The following is a 19,439-nucleotide window of genomic DNA, read 5'->3' on the forward strand; positions in this document are numbered from 1 at the left end:
TGGGCTCTTACAGGATCTGGAGAGGCCAACCACACTTCTGACATCCGGGTGGGACACCCTCCCACCACAAGCCACCACAAGCCACCACTAGAAGAAGGCTGGGGACATGGCCACATACTCACACACTCAGGGGTGCCTCACACAGTGCATGGGCATGCCTGCATGCTTGAGGAAGCACCTGCTCCTGGAGAAAGTGCTGCCAGGTGTAGGAGCATCTGCCACTCACACAGCCCTCCCCACCTACATCCTTACCCCTTCTTCCTCAATGGCCAGGGACACAAGTCCTCTCCCCTTAGGATGCCACCACTGCTGGACCTGACGTATGTGCGGCACTGAGGCAAGCCCAGCAGGCCCAAGGCCCCACCCTCAGGATCCCAATGTGGCTGGCAACTTCCCATGTCTGCTTGTCCCCGGGATATGTGGGGGGGGGGAACTCTGCTCCTTCGGGACATCTGGGCCTCTGTAGGAAAGGGCCCGCTGTCCAGGCCACAGATGGCCTTGCTCCCAGTATATCACCTTTATCTGATCCAAGAGCTCTCAGTCTCGGCTCACAGATGAGGGCAAGGGTTCAGAAATAGGGATGATGAACCGTCTATCTTTATTCTCCACAGCCAAACTAGATGCAAGAGAGGTCCAGGCGAAACTGCCCCGGACAGTCACCCAAAACCAAGGAAGCCGCAGTCACCGGAGAATGCAGGAGGAGCTGCTGCGGGAGGACATCTCCATGCTCCGGACCCTGCAAGAGATGCTGGACCAGAGGCTCCAGGAGGACATACAATTGCGCAAAGAGATATGGAGAGAGTTGCTGCAGCACGGCTGCACCATGTGTGTGACCATTCAGTCTCCTCGCCCACCTGGAACCAACTCCTGCTCCTGCTGCTGCTCCTGCCTCACCTCTTATGCCTGACCCTGTTCCAGCTTCATGTTCTTCTGCTCCCCCTAGCCTCTCCTCTCCCTGTGGTCACCTAGGTCTCTGCACACAAGGCGGTGGAACCAGCTGAGCCAGGCACCAATCCCACTCCCAGCCCTGAGTATCTCCTCCACCCTTGAAGGTTCTCATCCTCTCCCCCCCATTCTCCTCTCCTAGTTTCTTTCTCCAGTGCCTCCCCAGTTATTTTGACCCCAAATAAAAACCACACACAGTTGATTGTTTCCAAAAAACAATTTCAGTTTTATTGTCCCTGCAGGGAAGGGGGAGAAGGGAAGGGTGAGGGTGGAAAGGCAGAGAGTGCTTTTGGGGAGAGTGTCACTAGAGTCCTTGTGAGAAACTCTCCTTCTGAACTTCCCGGATGCACACCCCCACCTGATCAGCCTGCTAGATGGCAGATGTGTGCGCTGTTCAGAGGCCGTGCTGACCTGGCCTGCTCCTGCTCCCCACCCAGGGAGGAATGCACATATGTTGTGGAGCACGCAACATGCAGCTACCACTCTGTAGGGATGTTCCACTCCCCTATATCCAGCTGGGTCAGGAGGTATCTGAACCTCCCCTTGAGATGCCCAAAGGCACCTTCCACTAACATGCGGGTCCTGCTGAGCCTAGCATTACAGCATTCCTTGCTGGGGTCATGGTGTTCAGTGTAGGGTTTCGTGAGCCATGACATGAGAGTGTAGGCTGTGTCCCCCATGATGAAGAGTGGCATTTCCACGTCCCTGACCCTGATGGTGTAGTCAGGGAAGAAAGTGCTGGCTTCCTGTTTCTGGAAGATGCTGGAGTTTCTGAACACACGGGCATCATGCACCTTCCCCAACCACCTGACGTAGATGTCGGTAACCTGACCATGGTGGTCAACAAGGGCCTGCAGGACCATGGAGAAGTAGCCCTTCTGGTTAAGGTAGACAGATGCCCAGTGGTCGGGGGCCTGGATGGGGATGTGGGTGCCATCAATAGTCCCCTGTGGTTGGGGAAGCCCATGGCAGCAAAGCTGGTAACAATGGGGTCCACGTCACTGAGGTAGATGACCCTGCACAGCAGGACAGTGTTGATGCCCCTCAGCAGCTGCAGAAGGAGACAGAAAAGAAAACAAAGAGAGAGAATCAGAGGGGTTCCAGAGCCCTTGGGAGGTCTCCAAGCCCACCCCCACTTTCCCCTGCCAACCACACCCAAAGCCACCCTATACATAGCCCATCCCCAAAAGGGCTGTTTGAGGGCAGGTCTGAAAAACCTGGGAAGGGAGCACCTCTTCCCAACACCATACCAACCCCCTCTTTTCCTAGGGTTCCCCATTCCGGCATTTCACCACCCCCTCCTGGAACAATAGCCCGAGAGCACTATACCTTCATGACGAGGGCTCCAATGGTCGACCTCCTGATGCTGAACTGGTTGCCAACAGATTGGTAGCTGTCTGGCGTGGTGAGCTTCCAGACAGCAATGGTGACTCGCTTATCCAGGAGGATTGCGGGGTGCATGTGTCTGTCCTGTTGTGTGAGGGCAGGGGTGAGACAGGCACACAGCTTTTGAAAGGTCTCCTCCCTCATCAAAGTTCTGGAACTGGTGTCTAGTCACCAGAAGCAGCAGTGCATGGTGGGGTGCAGCTGGAAGAGCTGTGCCTCCAGAAAGATGGTGAGGGTCTCCTCAATGAGCTGGGTGTAGTGTTCCTGCAGCGCCGGAAGGGCAGCCTACAGAAAATGCTGCAGGAACTGCAGCACGGCAGATGGGGCCGTAGTGTGTCCAGAGGCAGCTCCGGCTCCAGTTGGCAAGCTGAAGTGTCTGCAAGGAGAACCACAGCAGTCAGAGAAAATGCTTTGTTGTTCCTTAGAGAGGTAAGCAAGCAGGAGAAGAACCTGAGAAATGGCTGTACAGCACGAGTCTCAGATAGCCTGCATCCTGATGCCCTGCCTGAAGTGGTTCTGGGTGGCTTTAAATACAAGTTAGCGTCCAATCAGTGTGGATGCTCTATTTTGAAATAGCTAAGCGATATTTCGGTGCATTTTTGTGTATAAATGCGCTATTTCAAAATAAGCTATTTTGGAAAAAAAATCCAAAACAGTGTATTTCGAAATAAGCATGCTCTGTAGACGTACTCTAAGAGTCAAGGTCCCATCCTCTTCCCACTGAAATGAATCTTAAACCTTACATAGACTTCAATAATGCTGGACCAAGCATGTTGAATTAGAGTTTTAGTGTCAATATAATTGAGAGTGTTTGTCATTGTTTCACTTACTGTAGAAGCCTGTGTTTTCAGGATGTTCTTGTGCATATTGCAGTATGCTTCAGGGAAGTTCATGTATTTTAGGTATATTTAAAACAAACTCCTTATAATAATTAAACTTAATTAATTTGATATTTGAAAGTTGTTGTCCAGATGTTTTGGTTTATTAAAAATAATTTATCCCTACTGTTTACCTACTGCTTCTGTTTTAAGGCTTAATTAATACTTTTTATATTAATATTTTTTTAAAATAGTTGAAATAACCAAAACATTACTGAAGAAGTTAAAATGTAACCATGAACTAGGTTTTGTTGGTTTCCATATCAAAACTTGGGGAGCATGGAAAAGTCCAGAGTTTCCAAAACTTATCTTCTCCTACCCTCTGACTTCTTCCTTTGATGCTTATCTTCAAATACAGTTTCCCCCCCCCCCTTTACTTATCCATTATCTTAGGGGGCTTTAATATGAAAAAATGGATTGAAAGAAAAGTTTAAGTAATTAATCAGTGTTAAACAATTCACCAAAAACATTTGCCAATTTCTGTTAATTAATTGACATTATGTCCTTCCCTCACACCATGAGCCACATACAGTTGGACTGTGCCAGTTTCACTGAAGCTGCTCTGACATTTGAATCAAATTTTTAAAACTATCTCCCAAATTGCACTTGTGAAGTTTGCATGTACACACATGTAGAAGAGAAATTATCTATTTACAGATCTGAACTGAATGAATGGCTGATTTGAGAATGAAAAGTATTTATCAAGATATAAGGAAAAGAAATTATTTTCAAATACCTCATTTATATCAAAGTATTTTTTTATAATGAGTACTATTTGAGTCCTCTTACACAGAAATCGGACTCTGAATTTTATTTGAAAAATTCTTTAAATATGTGTCTCAAATTCCTTTGGGAATAAATGTTGTTTGTATTTCTTAAACTGTGGCAACAAAACTAAGAAACACAGATATCCCTATGTTAAAATGTATTTCTTGTTAAAATATTATCCATTTGACAAGATTTTCTCAAGGTTACAATTTCTACTGAACTGAAATAGTATTAACTGAAATTTCCGTATTTTAATGTGTTAGACTCTTGCTTTAACATTCAAAAAAATCTACAGACACACCCATTGGTAGCAAGGAAAGTCACCACACTGCACTTCCCTTCTCCCAGTTTTCATTCTTCTCTCACACACTTATATATACAAATGAAGTCACCTGGTCAAAACACATTCAAGAATTTCACTTCTGCTATGTTTTATCTTTCTTGAGTTGTATATTTCATTTATTTACCAGTCATCTGGTAAACTTAAAAGAAGTCTACATACATATCTTATATTTAGTCTCAGTAAGTTACAGTATTGCAACGTCTTCCTACATGTCATCATAATAGACAACACCTTGTAAATTAGACGTTTAGAAACCATAATTTTGCTAATTTTTCAGTAAAATATTTTTGAGGTTTATTAGATGTTAAATAAAGATTTAATGCCCTTTCTTATACCCCAATCTCATGTTTAAAAGACAAAAGAGAGAAAAACATGAAAAGATTAAAATCTCCATGGCGCCTTCAGCTAATGACATTTCCTTAAAATAGATAAGTTAGTGTACCTCTCTTAAAACAGAAGCCTTAATTTACTGTTTCCTTTCATCTGTTGAAATAATTGCTTTTCTTTTTTTGCCTTCAGTAGTTTGTTCTGGTCATTAACATTTCTGTAAAATGAAGTTTGAAAGGTGCTTTTAATGCTCAGATAGACTACAGTGCACATTTGGCTGTTAAAATCAACCTACTTAAGGCAGAACTAACATTTAACACTCTCAGCTATTTGAAGTAGTTGACTGCCCAGTTTAATGGTGCTGCCAAGGGCAATGAGCACATTGCTTGTTATTATATTTTGGGGTAGGGGTTGTTATTCTGAAAACATTAGCTGAAATCTTAAATATAGCACTTTCCCACTAACAGGCTGTAAACTATAATTTCTTGGGGAACAGCAGACAAGAGACACTCAGCTTTGTTCCCTGCTGAAGTTGCATACTGCAGTCTTTGAGCTGAATGATTTTTCATGCGAGTTTTGTTGAGGAAGACACGATCAATCGAAATGCAGTAAAACCCTAATGTAATGCAACTTCACCATAAGCAGTGTTCTCCAATAATCAGAGCTTCAGTTTGCACATTCTAACACATCAAGACAATTTGTCTTCCATTCTGAATAGAGTTTCCCCAGAGCTGGGACTGCTTTAAGACATTCTATGGGTCATACTTAATACTTTCTCTTTTGTGTGTATTTGTGTATACATGTAAAGTATTTGTAAATGCATTATTCATGGTAAAGTTAGTGCACACAACTTCCATTAAAGAAAATGAAACCAATTATTTGCCTGGTGAAGTCAGGGAAAACCTTTGCATTAATCTTCTGTAGGAGCTATGCATGTACATTGAATAAAGAATTTAACCCCAAGAGATAAATAACAGAGGGGATGTAGAATATCCATTATTTCTGTTCCTATCTCTGGATCCTGACTTCATAGCAGTATATCTTGCTTGATGAACAATAGCTGAGAAAGAATTAAAGATGAAGTAATACAAGTTTCTGAATAGATGTAATTGAGAGGAGAATTTGTCTCATTGTTGTATACCTGGAGAAAAAGGCAGTTAATACAAAGTGAGTAATAAGCCTCCAATTTAGATCAATTACACATTTTACGGGAAAGCATTTGAAGGGGCACAGCATGGGCTGCAGTTCCAGGAGAGACAGGAAGCCTGCCTTAGTGCCCCTGCTTCACTGCTGACCAGGAGCCACTCAAGATAAGCACCTCCTGCCTCAGCCCTGACCTCTCCGCCCTCCAAAGCCAGAGACCCCCTCCTACACCTAAAGCTCTCATCCTCAGCTCCCCTTCAGTGCCTGCACTCTAGTCAAATTGTCAGGTCACAGGCATCAACAATTTTCTTCAACTGGGTCGTGAGAAAAACAGTTTGGAAATCACTGACTTAGGGTATGTCTATATGGTGATAAAAAAACTGTGATTGACTGGGGTAAGCTGACTTGGGCTTGTGGAACTTGGGCTATGTCTACACTCGCGGCTTCTTGTGCCAGAAATATACAAATGAGGCTAAGCGTGGAATATCGCCGAGCCTCATTTGCATACCTAATGAGCCGCCATTTTTGCAGAAGAGGCTCTTATGCCAGAAGGAGCTGTCTACACTGCCCCTTCTTGCGCAACAAAATCCCTCTTGCGCAATGCTGTTCTTCCTGAAAAGTAATTGGCGTAATGGCATTGCGCAAGAGGGTTTTTGTTGCGCAAGAGGGGGCAGTGTAGACAGCTCCTTCTGGCGCAAGAGCCTCTTCTGCAAAAATGGCGGCTCATTAGGTATGCAAATGAGGCTCGTCGATATTCCACGCTTAGCCTCATTTGCATATTTCTGGCGAAAGAAGCCGTGAGTGTAGACATTGTTTTGTAGATGTCTGGGCTCTGGCGGTAACCCAAGCTTTTGGGCCCTTCTACTCTGAGAGGGTCTGAGAGCTTGTGCTGCTCCAGCTTGAGCCCAAATTTTCTATACCACAATTTTTAGCTTCATAGTTTGAACCCCAAAAGCCTGAATCAGCTGACTTGGGTGAGCGGTGATTGTGCCACGAGTTTTTTAACTTCATCTACGTGTACCCTTAGGTCCCACTGACCCAGTGAAATCAGTAGGACTTTCTCACATGAATAAGGTGAGCACAATTTAAACCCATGGACTTGATTTGAGCTTAATCATTTAAAAAACTTCAAACTGTAGGTGATATATAATATGATCCTAGTTGTTTTCTGTATGGTGCTGAGTGGCTAAAATTCACTCAGTTTAACTTAAGTACCCATGCAGCAGATACTTTGTTTGGGCCCAACATGATTTTGATTGCTGTTTCCTTTATGTTTTTTTCTCCACCACATTACTTTTTCTGCACAGTATTATTTTTGAAAGATTGCCTTGGGTCAAATATTTATCAGTGCAGGTCAGTTACAGAAAGAGTTCATTAATTCTTTTAACTCCAGACTGAATGATTAATTTACATGGGAAATTGTGCCAGAAATGGTACAACTTGCATTTTCAATCAGTAGCTTTTTTTTAAAGCCAAGAAATCCAAACAAAATAGGTCATGAATTAAGAACGTGTTTTGTTGTTTGAGAACAGTGTGAGAGGTAACATACTACTTTCTTAATCTGAACAGAGAATGGTTCCTTCTTTCTTTAAAATTTTTGTAATATTTAAAAACTCATTTACAGGTAATAAGATGGATAAACTTTCTGATCGGGTATTTAATGATTGCTTGGAAAATCAGTGACTGATGACTTGCATGTTTGTACGAGCTTCACAGCTACTTTTTTTGTTTTGCTGGGTTGCAACAACCTTTCTAAAATTGTTGGTGCTCACGAAGCAATTTGGACAGCATCAAGGTGTTTCAGAATTTTACAAAACCTGATGATGCTGATTTCAAATACGACTTTCAGTTTAGAAAACATAGCTCTGCCTTTTTAATAATCTTTAATTAAAAAGTTAAGTTTGTTGTTTGCTCAAGTGTTGTAAGAACGGTTTGATATATTTTACTTTAAATAGCAGCACACAGCTGTAGCTCATTCTATGTCATCTAAGTGAGTTTGCACATGAAATAAGATTACCATCTGAGCAATACTGAAGGGAGACAAGAGCATATAAAAAACAGTTAAACACTTTAAAAAAGTTCCTTTGAAGAGAGAAATGTCTGAGCAAACTCTTCAGTTTTACAAAGAGATGTGAGATCACATGCACATTGATTTTGGTACATGCAGTTGATTAAACTTCATTTTCCTGTGCTATCATGAATGGATATGTCAGCCATTCACCCATATGGAGTGCAGTGTCAAAGCAGGGAAATATAATACTGTTGAAATGAGCTAAAGCAGTTACAAAAGATTAGTTATTAAAACTCATGAGTTGGAGTAGTGTTAAGTAAAAACTGAAAATTAAAAGGATGTTTGCATTTATTCACCACACAGAAAAAGTAATACATCTTATAAACATCAAATAATATTGCTTGCGATAACATACTACCCATCTTACTTGGGAAATGTCCCACTACTAAAGGATCACTTGAATGAGTTTGCCAAAATTTCTGTATTTTTGCATGGTGCTTTTCTGCATGAGCAGTTATTTTTTTATATTCCCATGCTAGTCTTAGGAGCCAGACAAAAACTAATTTTAAACACAAATTTAAAAGCTTCCATTTAATAAGAAATGTCTCGTGTGTTTTTTTAACTTCCCTAGAAAAATAACAGTCTACCTTAATGGGAACTACTTCAAGAAACTTTAAAAAGGTTTGCAAAACTCAGATTTTACTAAATTCCCATATAGTATAGCTTCTAAAATAATAATTCCAAATCAGTGATACAAGATAGGCACACATTTCATTATTATAAATGTGTTTGAACAAAATAATTAATACTATTTATCCTTCGTTTACCTCTCAAGACCAGAATTCAGGTGTTTGTGTTTTGCCTGCAGCAGATGTTGGCACATTATTAACAGAATTTACATGTGGGTCTGTGTTTTACTGCCAAACATTAGCATAAACATCCCACAGAAAGAAAGAGTCTGTTTCTCTTCATATTGGCTTGCAGTTTGAAGCCCCTAGCCTAGTTAATCAGGCACAGTGGCCCATATTAGCCTTTAGGGCTTAGAGAGAAAGAAAAACAGTAGGGAGTCAGGGCCTACCAGGTAAGTTCTGTTATGAAACATTAGTTTTGATCAACCCTTTGGAATTCAGATCTCTTTTAATTGTTTAGGTCATCAAATGTTACAGGAAAAGTGTAGAACCCTTTTACATTTTACATGTGTGTCAAATATTTACCGTATATACTTGAGCATAAGCCGACCCGAATATAAGCCGAGGCACCTAATTTTACCACAAAGAACTGGGAAAAAATATTGACTCGAGTATAAGCCTAGGGTAGGAAATGAGGCAGCTACTGGTAAATGTAAAAAATGAAGATAGATACCAATAAAATTACATGAATATTTATTTCAAAGAAAAACAATAACCTAGCTCTGTAAGTGGAAAAGGGGGTCAACAAAAACAATATGGTATCAAAAATACCGTAACTCCCGCTCAAAGTCGTCCCGCCAATCCAATGAGCCCCTGAAGGGCCGCCTGCAAGAAAGCGCCCAGCGCCAGCACCAGTCACACACGGGAACAGACGCATGCTATCAGCCCCACATCATGCTTTATATGGCCACCCACCACCAGAGTATCCAGGGGCCAGATTTTCAAAGGTATTTTAGGCATGTAAAAGTTGCAAATAGGCATCTAGTGGGATTTTCACTAAGCAGGGGAGGTGTTAACTCCCACTGAGAATGCTTTGTCCCCAGCTTCCATCCTGGTCTTATGATGTGCATTTTCCCAGAACAGCACAGCCCTTGTGGGGCTTTATATGCCACCGTTTGGTCTTTGAAGTAGCTGGGGCTTGATCCATCCATGGCATTGACGAGTAGGATCAAAGCCTTAAACTGGCATTGGTAGCTGACATACAGCCAGGGTCTCCAGCACGGAGAAGGCAAGCAGCTACAGTCTTTATCATCTGCAGGCTCTGAATCAGCTCTGCCATGACATCTCATGATGAGCCAGAGGAGAAGACTTCAGACACTCACCGGGTCTGCCTCTGTGTTCTTAACAAGGAACCCCCGAGCAGCCGCAACCCAAGCGGCCGGCAGAGGCTCCGAGCGCCCCGCGCAGCGACGGCCCCCGACACACGGAGCCCAGCCCGCTCCCGGCAGCGCCCCCCGCCCCGAGCGCCTCGGTTACCGGGGCTGGAGCTCCGGGCTCACGCGGCTAAACCCGGCCGGCGGCAGAGACACGCTGAGCCCGCCCGCCTCAGTTCTCGAGACGCTGACTCGAGTATAAGCCGAGGGGGGCATTTTCCAGCACAAAAAATGTGCTGAAAAACTCGGCTTATACTCGAGTATATAGGTAAACATTTTTCATTAGTTAATGCAAAGGTGGGGAACGTAAGGACCAGGGGCTGGATGCAGAGCCCAGCTTACCTGTATCTGGCTCCTGAGGCTCGGAGCTCACACGACAGCATTGGGGAGCCCACACTGTACGGGGTGGGGTTTTTTTGTTTCTCACTTGTGTGCAGCCCCTGACTGACTTTTCTGTGGGTCAGTTGCCTCTGACCCAGAAAAAGTTCTCCACCCTTGAGTTAGGGGATGTTCCATCTGGTATATTTTTTGATGTACAGAGAATCACTCCAATGAAATATTCAGATACAAATTTATCTACTTGCTCTTCATTTTGGTGTGCAATGTTCACAATGACCCTACCAGGGTGTTGCTAGAAGACTCCTTCCTTTCATGGCTAAATCTATCCTGACATTCTGAGTCACCTGTGCATATAATAGACTAGAAGACTTACCCAGTGTTGGGTCCTTCAGGGTAGAAGGCTGGTGGGGATGAGGGGATCAGGAGTCAAGGCGGGGGTAGAGGGGTGGAAGGTGCGGGGAGTGTCTCAGGGCAGGGGTTTGACTATGGGGGGGGGGCTCAGGGCAAGAGAAGAGGATGCAGAAATCAGGGCAGCAGATGAGGGGCTTAGGGCAGGGGTCTGAGAGTTGTGGGGGGGGGTGCAAGGCAGGGGGGCTTAAGCCTGGTAGTGCAGGGATAGGGGGCTGGGAGGTCTGGGGGGGGCTCACTGGGGCCACAACTGCTGCACCCTTGCTCATGCAGCAGGCCCTCGTGGGGGTTGGGAAAGGGCCAGGGCTACACTGGTCAGTCCCAGTGGTGCTTCTGGGTGGTGACATGACAGTGGGGCTTCTGGGTGGTACCCCTCCCCCCTCGTTCAGCACTGAGAACTCTGGCCCCAGTTGGACACTCTCTTCGTGGAGTGGCCACCCTCTCCCCTCCTTTAGTCACTCTGCAGTGTAACTGTCCCTTGCACTCCTTGCCCCCACTGGTCATTGCGGAGCATAGCTGTTCCTGCTCTCAGTCCCTTCCCTTTCTGTTTTATTTGAATAATTTGCTAGTCAAGTAGTCAATGGAAATTCCATCAACTACTCGATCAATTGTTAGGGAAAGGCAGTTACAGCACTCACTTCCCGGTCTCAGCACAACCCCTTCCTCTCCCTCTATACACTCTTAATGGGACAGAGAGGTCTCTGATCCCCCGCCAGGTCTCATGACAACCTCCCTGCTGCCTCTCTGCATTCTCAAAGGAACAGAGCAGTAGTAGCTGGTCCCACAGGTCTCTCTCAGCACAAGCCTCCTCCTCCCCAATTGCCACTGGGCATTTTTAAAGGAACAGAGCAGCATTAAAAATACAGAGTGGCAACCCAAGGGGTGGGAGAGCTTGTGCTGAAACCCACGGGACTGGCTCCTGCTATTAGGAACCCATCGGGAATGCGTGTCCATTACACTGGTGACCTCGACTGCTGATCTGGGGCAAGCAAGTGAACTGTTCTCTTTTGAAATCGTGATCTGACATGACAAAAAAAAAAAGAGCTAGGGAACCCCCTTTTCCCCTCCTTTCATATCCCCACAGAGTTTGATGAAACATGAACACCTCAGATTGCCAGTAAAGAGTTTCCATTTGAATTTAAAAAGAGAGTGTGGGGAAACATGGACTGGCATATGGAAAGCCATGGCAGAAACTAAAGTGCTGAAAAACAGTAATAGTAGTAAAAAGTCTAGAATTTTGCAGTCGATATCTATGGCAATAAGATGGTTTAAATAGCATGCCACACTGCTGGCCTCCCAAGTATTGGAAAAGATGAGGGAACTCACTAGTCATCCTGTTACTGAGACATGGGCTGTGTCTACATTGGCATCCCTTTCCGGAAAAGGGATGCTAATGAGACACTTCGGAATTGCAAATCTGCGGGGGATTTAAATATCCCCCACGGCATTTGCATTTACATGGCTGCCACTTTTTTCCGGCTCGGGGTTTTTGCCTGAGAAAAGCGCCAGTGTAGACGCGATTTTCCGGAAAATAAGCCCTTTTCCGGGAGATTCTTATTCCATATATGCAAGGGCATTTGGATTTGACAACCTTCGGGTTATCCCTTATTCTGAGCCGGAAAAAAGCAGCAGCCATGTAAATGCAAATGCCGCGGGGGATATTTAAATCCCCCGCAGACACGGGCAGTTACTTTGGGCTAGTCAATTTCTAAAATGGTGACCAGCTGGGAACATGCTAATGAAGCACGGGATATAATCCCGTGCTTCATTTGCAATTTCGGTTGCCCTCATTAGTCTTCCTAGATCGAACTAGGGGGTTAGTGTAGACATACCCTTAGCCCACATCTACACAGCAGGCAGTTATCATATATATAGTAGCCCAGTATCTGTGAGTCTGTAATGCTGAAATGCTGGCTGTTCCCTCTGGGGCGTGCTCTTGCCTCAAATGCTGGCTGTTCCCTCTGGGCGGCGCTGTTGCTGAAATGCTGTCTGTTCCCTCTGAGCGGCCCATGCTGCATGGGGAGTGTGGGGCCCAAACGGCCACTTGCGAGACGGAGCGAGAGACTGGAGGCTCAGGAGAGAAGACCGACGTGGAGGAGAGAGCTGAAAATCCCGTCTTATGACGGGCTAATTGGCTAGTTTTGAAATACTGTCAAGATGGAGGACTCCTGTAACCCTCATTGTACAAAGAGTAAGGGAAGTTGGCAGAAGAGTGCTCTATCCCAAAATAAGTGCTGTGTAGATGCTCCCAATTTCGAAATAAGCTATTTTGAAATAAGGTATGCAATTTATGTAGCTCAATTTGCGTAGCTTATGTCAAGTTAAGTCCTGCTGTGTAGATGCACTCTAAGGAGCCAGATTACTAGATTACAGAGCCCATAGTAGTTTACAGCAGATCAAGAGCCTGTAGGGATTGACGAACTGGTAAAATAATTTAAGTTTTATCCTGAAATTTAATAAAATATAAGATTCAGTAAGGTTGCAGCCAAAGGCCTTTCTGCATCAGGCATGATACAGATGGTGTCCATGACAGAGCACCACTACCTTCCCTCTTAAATTAAAGATGATAGCAGACAAGAAGAAAATAATTCCTTATGTTTCATGTTTGTGAGTGTACTTCAAACCAATGCTTGACTAAGAGGCTGTGTCTACATTGGCACCGCTTTCCTACTTTCAAGTAGGAATAAGGGATCTTCCGGAAAAGGGCTTATTTTCCGCAAGATCCCGTCTAGACTTGCGCTTTTCTCCGGCAAAACCCCGAGCCGGAAAAAAGCGGCAGTCATGTTCATTCAAATGCCACGGGGGATATTTAAATCCCCCGCGGCATTTGCAATTCCAAAGTGTCTCATTAGCATCCCTTTTATGGAAAAGGGTGCCAGTGTAGACACAGCCAGATAGAAGATATTATAATTCTGGAATATATGATCAGAATATTTTTCTCCTTGTTGTCCACGTTCAGAATTCCTACACTGCGCAATAGAAACCACAGAGAGATAATTCTTACTTCGTGTATGTATGTTTCTAAATAAAGCCATAAGTAGAGTCTCAATCATATTGTAAAGTATTTGCTAGTATTTACTTTTGAGACTTGCTTTATTTTTAAAATGCAGTAATAATACTGGTGAATTTCCCCTATTTCCACTAATAATTATTTCCTGAATTAAAATGTCTTGGGTTGACAGCACCAGAGAAATTAATAGGGGTATGTCTACACTACAAAGTTAGTTCGAACTAACGGATATTAGTTCGAACTAACTTTAATAGGCGCTACACTAGCGCTCCATTAGTTCGAATTTAATTCGAACTAGCGGAGCGCTTAGTTCGAACTAGGAAAACCTCATTTTACGAGGATTAAGCCTAGTTGGAACTAGCTAGTTCGAATTAAGGGGTGTGTAGTCCCTTAATTCGAATTAGTGGGAGGCTAGCCCTCCCCAGGTTTCCCTGGTGGCCACTCTGGCCAACACTAGGGAAACTCGTCTGCCCCCCTCCTGGCCCCGGACTGCTTAAAGGGACACGGGCTGGCTATGGTGCCCGTGCCAGGTGCAAGCCTGCCAGCACCCAGCCAGCAGATCTTGCACCTGGCACGGATCGAGCCACCTACCCAATGCCCCCCAATCCTCCCCCTCTTCCCGGGACCAGGCTGGCGGCTCCCGGGAGCCTGCCCGGGACTGCAAGAGGCGGGCACCAGCCTGGGCTAGTGCGGACATCGTGGACCTTGTCCACGACTGCCGCACTAGGCACAGGAAAGTGGCCGGCTAGGGCAGGAGAGCTGCCAGCCTGGCCACCCAGGAGCAGGTGTGCATGAAAATCAAGGTGGTCCACTGAGACCCCCGACCCTGAGCCCTGAGCTTACAATGGCCGTCCTGAGTCAGACCAAAGGTCCATCTAGCCCAGTAGCCTGTCTGCCAACAGTGGCCAACCCTAGGGACCCTGGAGGGGATGGACCGAAGACAGTGACCAAGCCATTTGTCTCGTGCCATCCCTCTCCAGCCTTCCACAAACCTTGGGCAGGAACACCACTCCTACCCCCTGGCTAATAGCACTCCATGGACCCAACCTCCATGACTTGATCTCACTTCCCTTTAAACTCTGTTCTAGTTGTAGCCTTCACAGCCTCCTGCAGCAAGGAGTTCCACAGGTTGACTCTTTGCTTTGTGAAGAACAACTTTCTGTTACTACTTTGAAGCCTGCTACCCATTCCTTTCCTTTGGTGTCCTCTAGTCCTTCTTTATGGGAACTAATGAAGAACTTTTCTGTATGCACCCTCTCCACCCAACTCCTGCTTTTAGAGACCTCTATCCTGTCCCCCCTCCGTCTCCTCTTTTCTAAGCTGAAAAGTCCCAGTCTCTTTAGCCTCTCTTCATATGGGACCTGTTCCCAACCCCTGATCATTTTAGTTGCCCTCCCCTCTCCCACCCTCTCTCTTCCCCTCTCCCACCTCCTTTTCCCAGTCTCCCCCAGTTTTGTTCAATAAAGACAGATTCCATTTTTGAACACAATTGTCCTTTATTTTGTACATCAAGAAGAGGGGCTAGGGAAGGGTAAGTGGAAGGAGGTGAGGGAGGAATGGGGCACGAGCCCCCGATGGGGAGGACTGGGCTGGCTCTGCGGGCTTCTGGGGGTGGAAGTTCTCCTGCAGCCCCCCAATTGTCCCCTCTCCCCAGATGGCAGCCTGCGGCAAGTGCAGCCGGGCTGATGGCCGAGTGGTGTGATGTGCCCAGTGTGGGTACTCCGGGCAATACAAGCCAGGACTGTTTTGTAAGCGGGGCACCCCTGAGAACTGTCTGTCCAGGGTGGGGGTCGGGACCCTTTAAGCACAGCCCTCGGCTAGTGTGAGACAGCAGCTCCACGCTCTAAGTCCTCCTCTGATGCCCTGCTGGCACTGCTTCTGGCCATCCTTAAGCCTGGTTCAGGGTCCACTTAATGTGGACATGCTAGTTCGAATTAGCAAAATGCTAATTCGAACTAGTTTTTTAGTCTGGATTCGTTAGTTCGAATTAGCTTAGTTAGTTCGAATTAACATTGTAGTGTAGACGTACCCTTCGAGAAGCTCTCTATCAGCACATCTACACTGCAGGGCAAAAGTTTAATTAAGATACATAACTTCAGCTATGTCAATTGCCTAGCTGAAGTTGAAATTCAGCTTTTGGCGATGTCTACACAGCAGGAAGTCAAAGGAAGAACACTCGTCTGCTTCCCCAGGCTATGTCTAGACTGCAATCCTCTTTCAAAAGAGGCTTTTTCGAAAGAATCTTTCGAAAAAGCTTCTTTCGAAGGAAAGCATCTAGAGTGCAACCACTTATTTCGAAAAAGCAAGCAAGACAGTCTGGAGGCTGTCTTTCAAAAAAGCCCTGTTTGCATTCAAGGACTCCTTTTTTCGAAAGAGAACTTTCTCAAAAAGGCGTTATTCCTTATAAAATGAGGTTTACTGTGGTAAAAAAAAACCCCGCCATTTTATTTTGATTTAATTTCAAAAGAACAAAGTGGCAGTCTAGATGCAGGGGAAGTTTTTTCGAAAAAAGGCCACGTTAAAAAAAAAAAAACCCTGTCGTCTAAACACACCGTTAGTGTGCATCTTTCCAGCAGAGCTTACCTAGAAATAAGCTATGCAAATTGAGCTATGTCAATTTTACAGCTTATTTTGAAATAGCTTATTCCAAAATTGGGAGCGTCTACACAGCACTTATTTCAGGATAGAGCACTTTTCCTTCGATTTCCCTTACTCCTCGTACAGTAAGGGTTATAGGAGTCAAAGTAAGAAGTCCTCCATCTTGAAAGCATTTTGATATTATTTCAAAATAACTGCCAGCTGTGCAAACGCGGATTAAGTTATTTAAAAATAATGCTAGTTATTTAAAAAATAATGTTGCTGTGTAGACATACCCTACATCCTCATGAAATGAGGGTTACAGGAGTCAGAGTAAGAAGTCTGCCATCTCAAAATGATTGTGAAATAATGGCTTGCTGTGTAGACATGCACTTTGTTATTTCAAAATAACATCAGTTATTCTGAAATAACGCTGCAGTGTCAACGTGCCTTATGAGTTTTAGAAGATAAGCAAAGATATATTCCATCTCTTAAAATTATTTAAGTAGGTCCCGTGGATAGCCATTGCTTTTATAAGGTTCTTCAGATGTTTTTCAGCAAAACATTTTTTCCCAGTGATTGAATTTTTCAAAGTACTAACATACCACAGAGAAATATGTCCCCCCCTCTGCCCCCCCCCAGTTTTATGGTTCCCTGGATGCATTCTGTACAAACGTTCTGTCTGCTTGGACACAAACACTCTATTGCAAAAAAAAGAGATCTTGCTGTTTTAACAAGCTATACTACTTTGAAAGAATACAGTTGCAGCACCAATGGAAATGTCAGTATCTTAAGAATAATACTGCTGTAAGAGTACTCTTTTATTAAAGCAGACCTGAGTAATTTGTTCCTGACTGTTATACACCCCTATTTTATTGAAGGCACTTTGAATATGTGGAAGAGATTACTACCACTCTTTTCTCCGTTCTTTGGCTTTAATGTATGGTGTGGGATAAAATATTTATTAAGCCTAAGCAGCACAGAGCATAATATCAGTAATGTTCTTTATAATCTATTTTATACATTTGTAAAACAAACCTTAATAAAAACAGAAATAATTACTCAAAAGTAGGAAATGCAGTATCCTGACTGCTTCAGATATTTTGAAAGATTTTGAAAGTTTAATTACTGTTTATGCACCTACATTAAAAATAAAACATAATAATAATAATAATTGATAAGTAATTAGTAGTAGAGTTCTCTTTTAAGAGAAGTGAGACATCAAGTATGTTAACATGAACGTCTAAGGTAAAATACAAATAATGCTTGCACTTGGTACCTATAGGGGACTTTTTCCTGAATCTTGTGATTACTATTTATTATTTATATTCTGTTTGAACTTAGAGGCCCCAATTGGTGGCTATCTTGTCAAAAGTGCTCTAAAAATAGATGTATAGACAGCACTTTAAAGTTGTATCTTAGGCTAGAACTTCAGTTCTGAAGTCCACCCCCTTCCAATTCTTCAGGTCTGTTGTGTGAGTTCTCCTAACCTGAATCTGTAGATGTGGGCTGGTAAGCTAACTTTTGCAAGCTGTGTAAACTTATCCCATCTTATCCATGTTCTAATGTCAAGGAATGGTGATTTTACTTGTCACTCTTTTCTACAAGAATATATCACAGCCAGTTAGATTTCCCTATAGCAGATTTGATTACTTTGGAACCCTGATATTTTCATAGAATCTTCTGATTATTCCTCAGTGGGCAACTCCTCTCAAAGAATTCAAAGTGTAAAACTTCAGTGTCCTCTGGATGGTCCATGATGTCACTTGACCTGCTTTGGTTCCCTGTCAGCATGGTTCCTGATACAGCTTCCTCTGCTGTCTGTAACCCTTAGAACATCTCTTAAAGACATGGTTTCCACTTAAGTGTTAACATAGTGTTGTACTGTATTAATTTCTAAGCAAATTTTCCAGTGCGGTAAAGGGACCAGTACATGTAATTCCCCATACTCCCTGATCTCTACTATTTGTTATGTTATTCTCCACTGTGTATAGATAAGGCCTGAAATTATTATACTAATTGAATGGCTGCGTCCAGACTGGCATGATTTTGCGGAAATACTTTTAATGGAAAAGTTTTTCCATTAAAAGCATTTCCGCAAAAGAGCGTCTAGATTGGCACGGATACTTTTGCACAAAAAGTGCTTTTGCGCAAAAGCATCCATGCCCAGTATAGACGCGCTTTTGTGCAAGAAAGCTCCGATGGCCATTTTAGCCATCGGGCTTTCTTGCGCAAAAAATTAAGGTGCCTGTCTACACTGTCCCTCTTGCGCAAGAGGGCTTATCCCTGAGCGGGAGCATCAAAGTATTTGCGCAAGAAGCACTGAATTCTTACATTAGAATGTCAGTGCTCTTGCATAAATTCAAGTGGCCAGTGTAGACAGCTGGCAAGTTTTTGCACAAAGGCAACTGCTTTTGTGTAAAATCTTGCCAGTCTAGACGCACCCCTAATGTAAACTGACGTTCTTATAGTGTGACAGAGAACAAGTCAGTGAGCAAAGAGAAGCACTTAAAATACCTACAGTATGACAACAAGTAGTAGGGTACTTGCTGAAAAATAAATCTTTTCTGCAATGCCTTTCCTTCAACATGTGGACTATAAATATTTGCAACAAAATAGTTGAAGGAATAATCTCAACATTAATGGAAAAAGGCTAAATCCGCCAAGAAAATTGAAGGTTTTTTTTTTCCCCTCGGAACGTTCTACCCATCCAATCTCATCTGAGAATTTAAATCTCAGTGGAAGAATAGTCTATTAGCAGTGAAACCTAAACCTTATCATTAGAAGAACATGGGAATTTGAATAGGAAAGAGTTAGGTCAGAAATATTTTGTAATCATCATAGTTTTCTCCCTGTGCATCTCTCAGATCCACAGTGGGGAGATGGGAAGCAATGAGAGTTCTTTGGAAAGCTTTGTGATAAAAGTGACTTTTACAGCATGATTCAAATCCCTGATTTCGTAATTGGCAACTAAAAATAATAGTTGTATATTTGTCTGGAGAAATGGCAAAGCTAATATTACTACCTGGTGCCTGTTGTTTTACTAAAGCTTCAGAAAGTTGTCATATGGCAAATAAAATTTGTTAGAATGTGGGTTTTCATGTAGGATTAAGGATTGCATTGTAAATATCCATGAAGACAACATAAGTTCAAAATTCTGCATCAAAATTACAAAAGTATATAACTCCTATTGAAACCTAAAAATGAGAATAAAATAACCAGACTACAAATTGTAAACAATA

The 19,439-nt window shown here is 43.6% G+C and overlaps 1 protein-coding gene across 6 annotated transcripts in view; it reads left to right on the plus strand.

Moving 5' to 3' along the window:
* The window catches only part of DACH2 (dachshund family transcription factor 2), a 673,780-nt gene that overhangs the window by 610,747 nt on the left and 43,594 nt on the right, over positions 1-19,439 (plus strand). The window contains exon 9 of one of the 6 annotated variants that reach the window (XM_075940749.2): positions 612-3,320. The exons of the other annotated variants lie outside the window; for them this stretch is intronic. Coding sequence (XP_075796864.2) covers positions 612-907 — 296 coding nt within the window. The 3' untranslated portion in view covers positions 908-3,320. Of the gene's footprint in view, positions 1-611; positions 3,321-19,439 lie in introns of those variants that run through there. 6 annotated transcript variants of the gene reach the window in all.

The sequence above is a fragment of the Pelodiscus sinensis genome, chromosome 13, assembly GCF_052426305.1.
Source record: "Pelodiscus sinensis isolate ZL-2025 chromosome 13, ASM5242630v1, whole genome shotgun sequence".
In the NCBI taxonomy this organism is placed as follows: Eukaryota; Metazoa; Chordata; order Testudines; family Trionychidae; genus Pelodiscus; species Pelodiscus sinensis.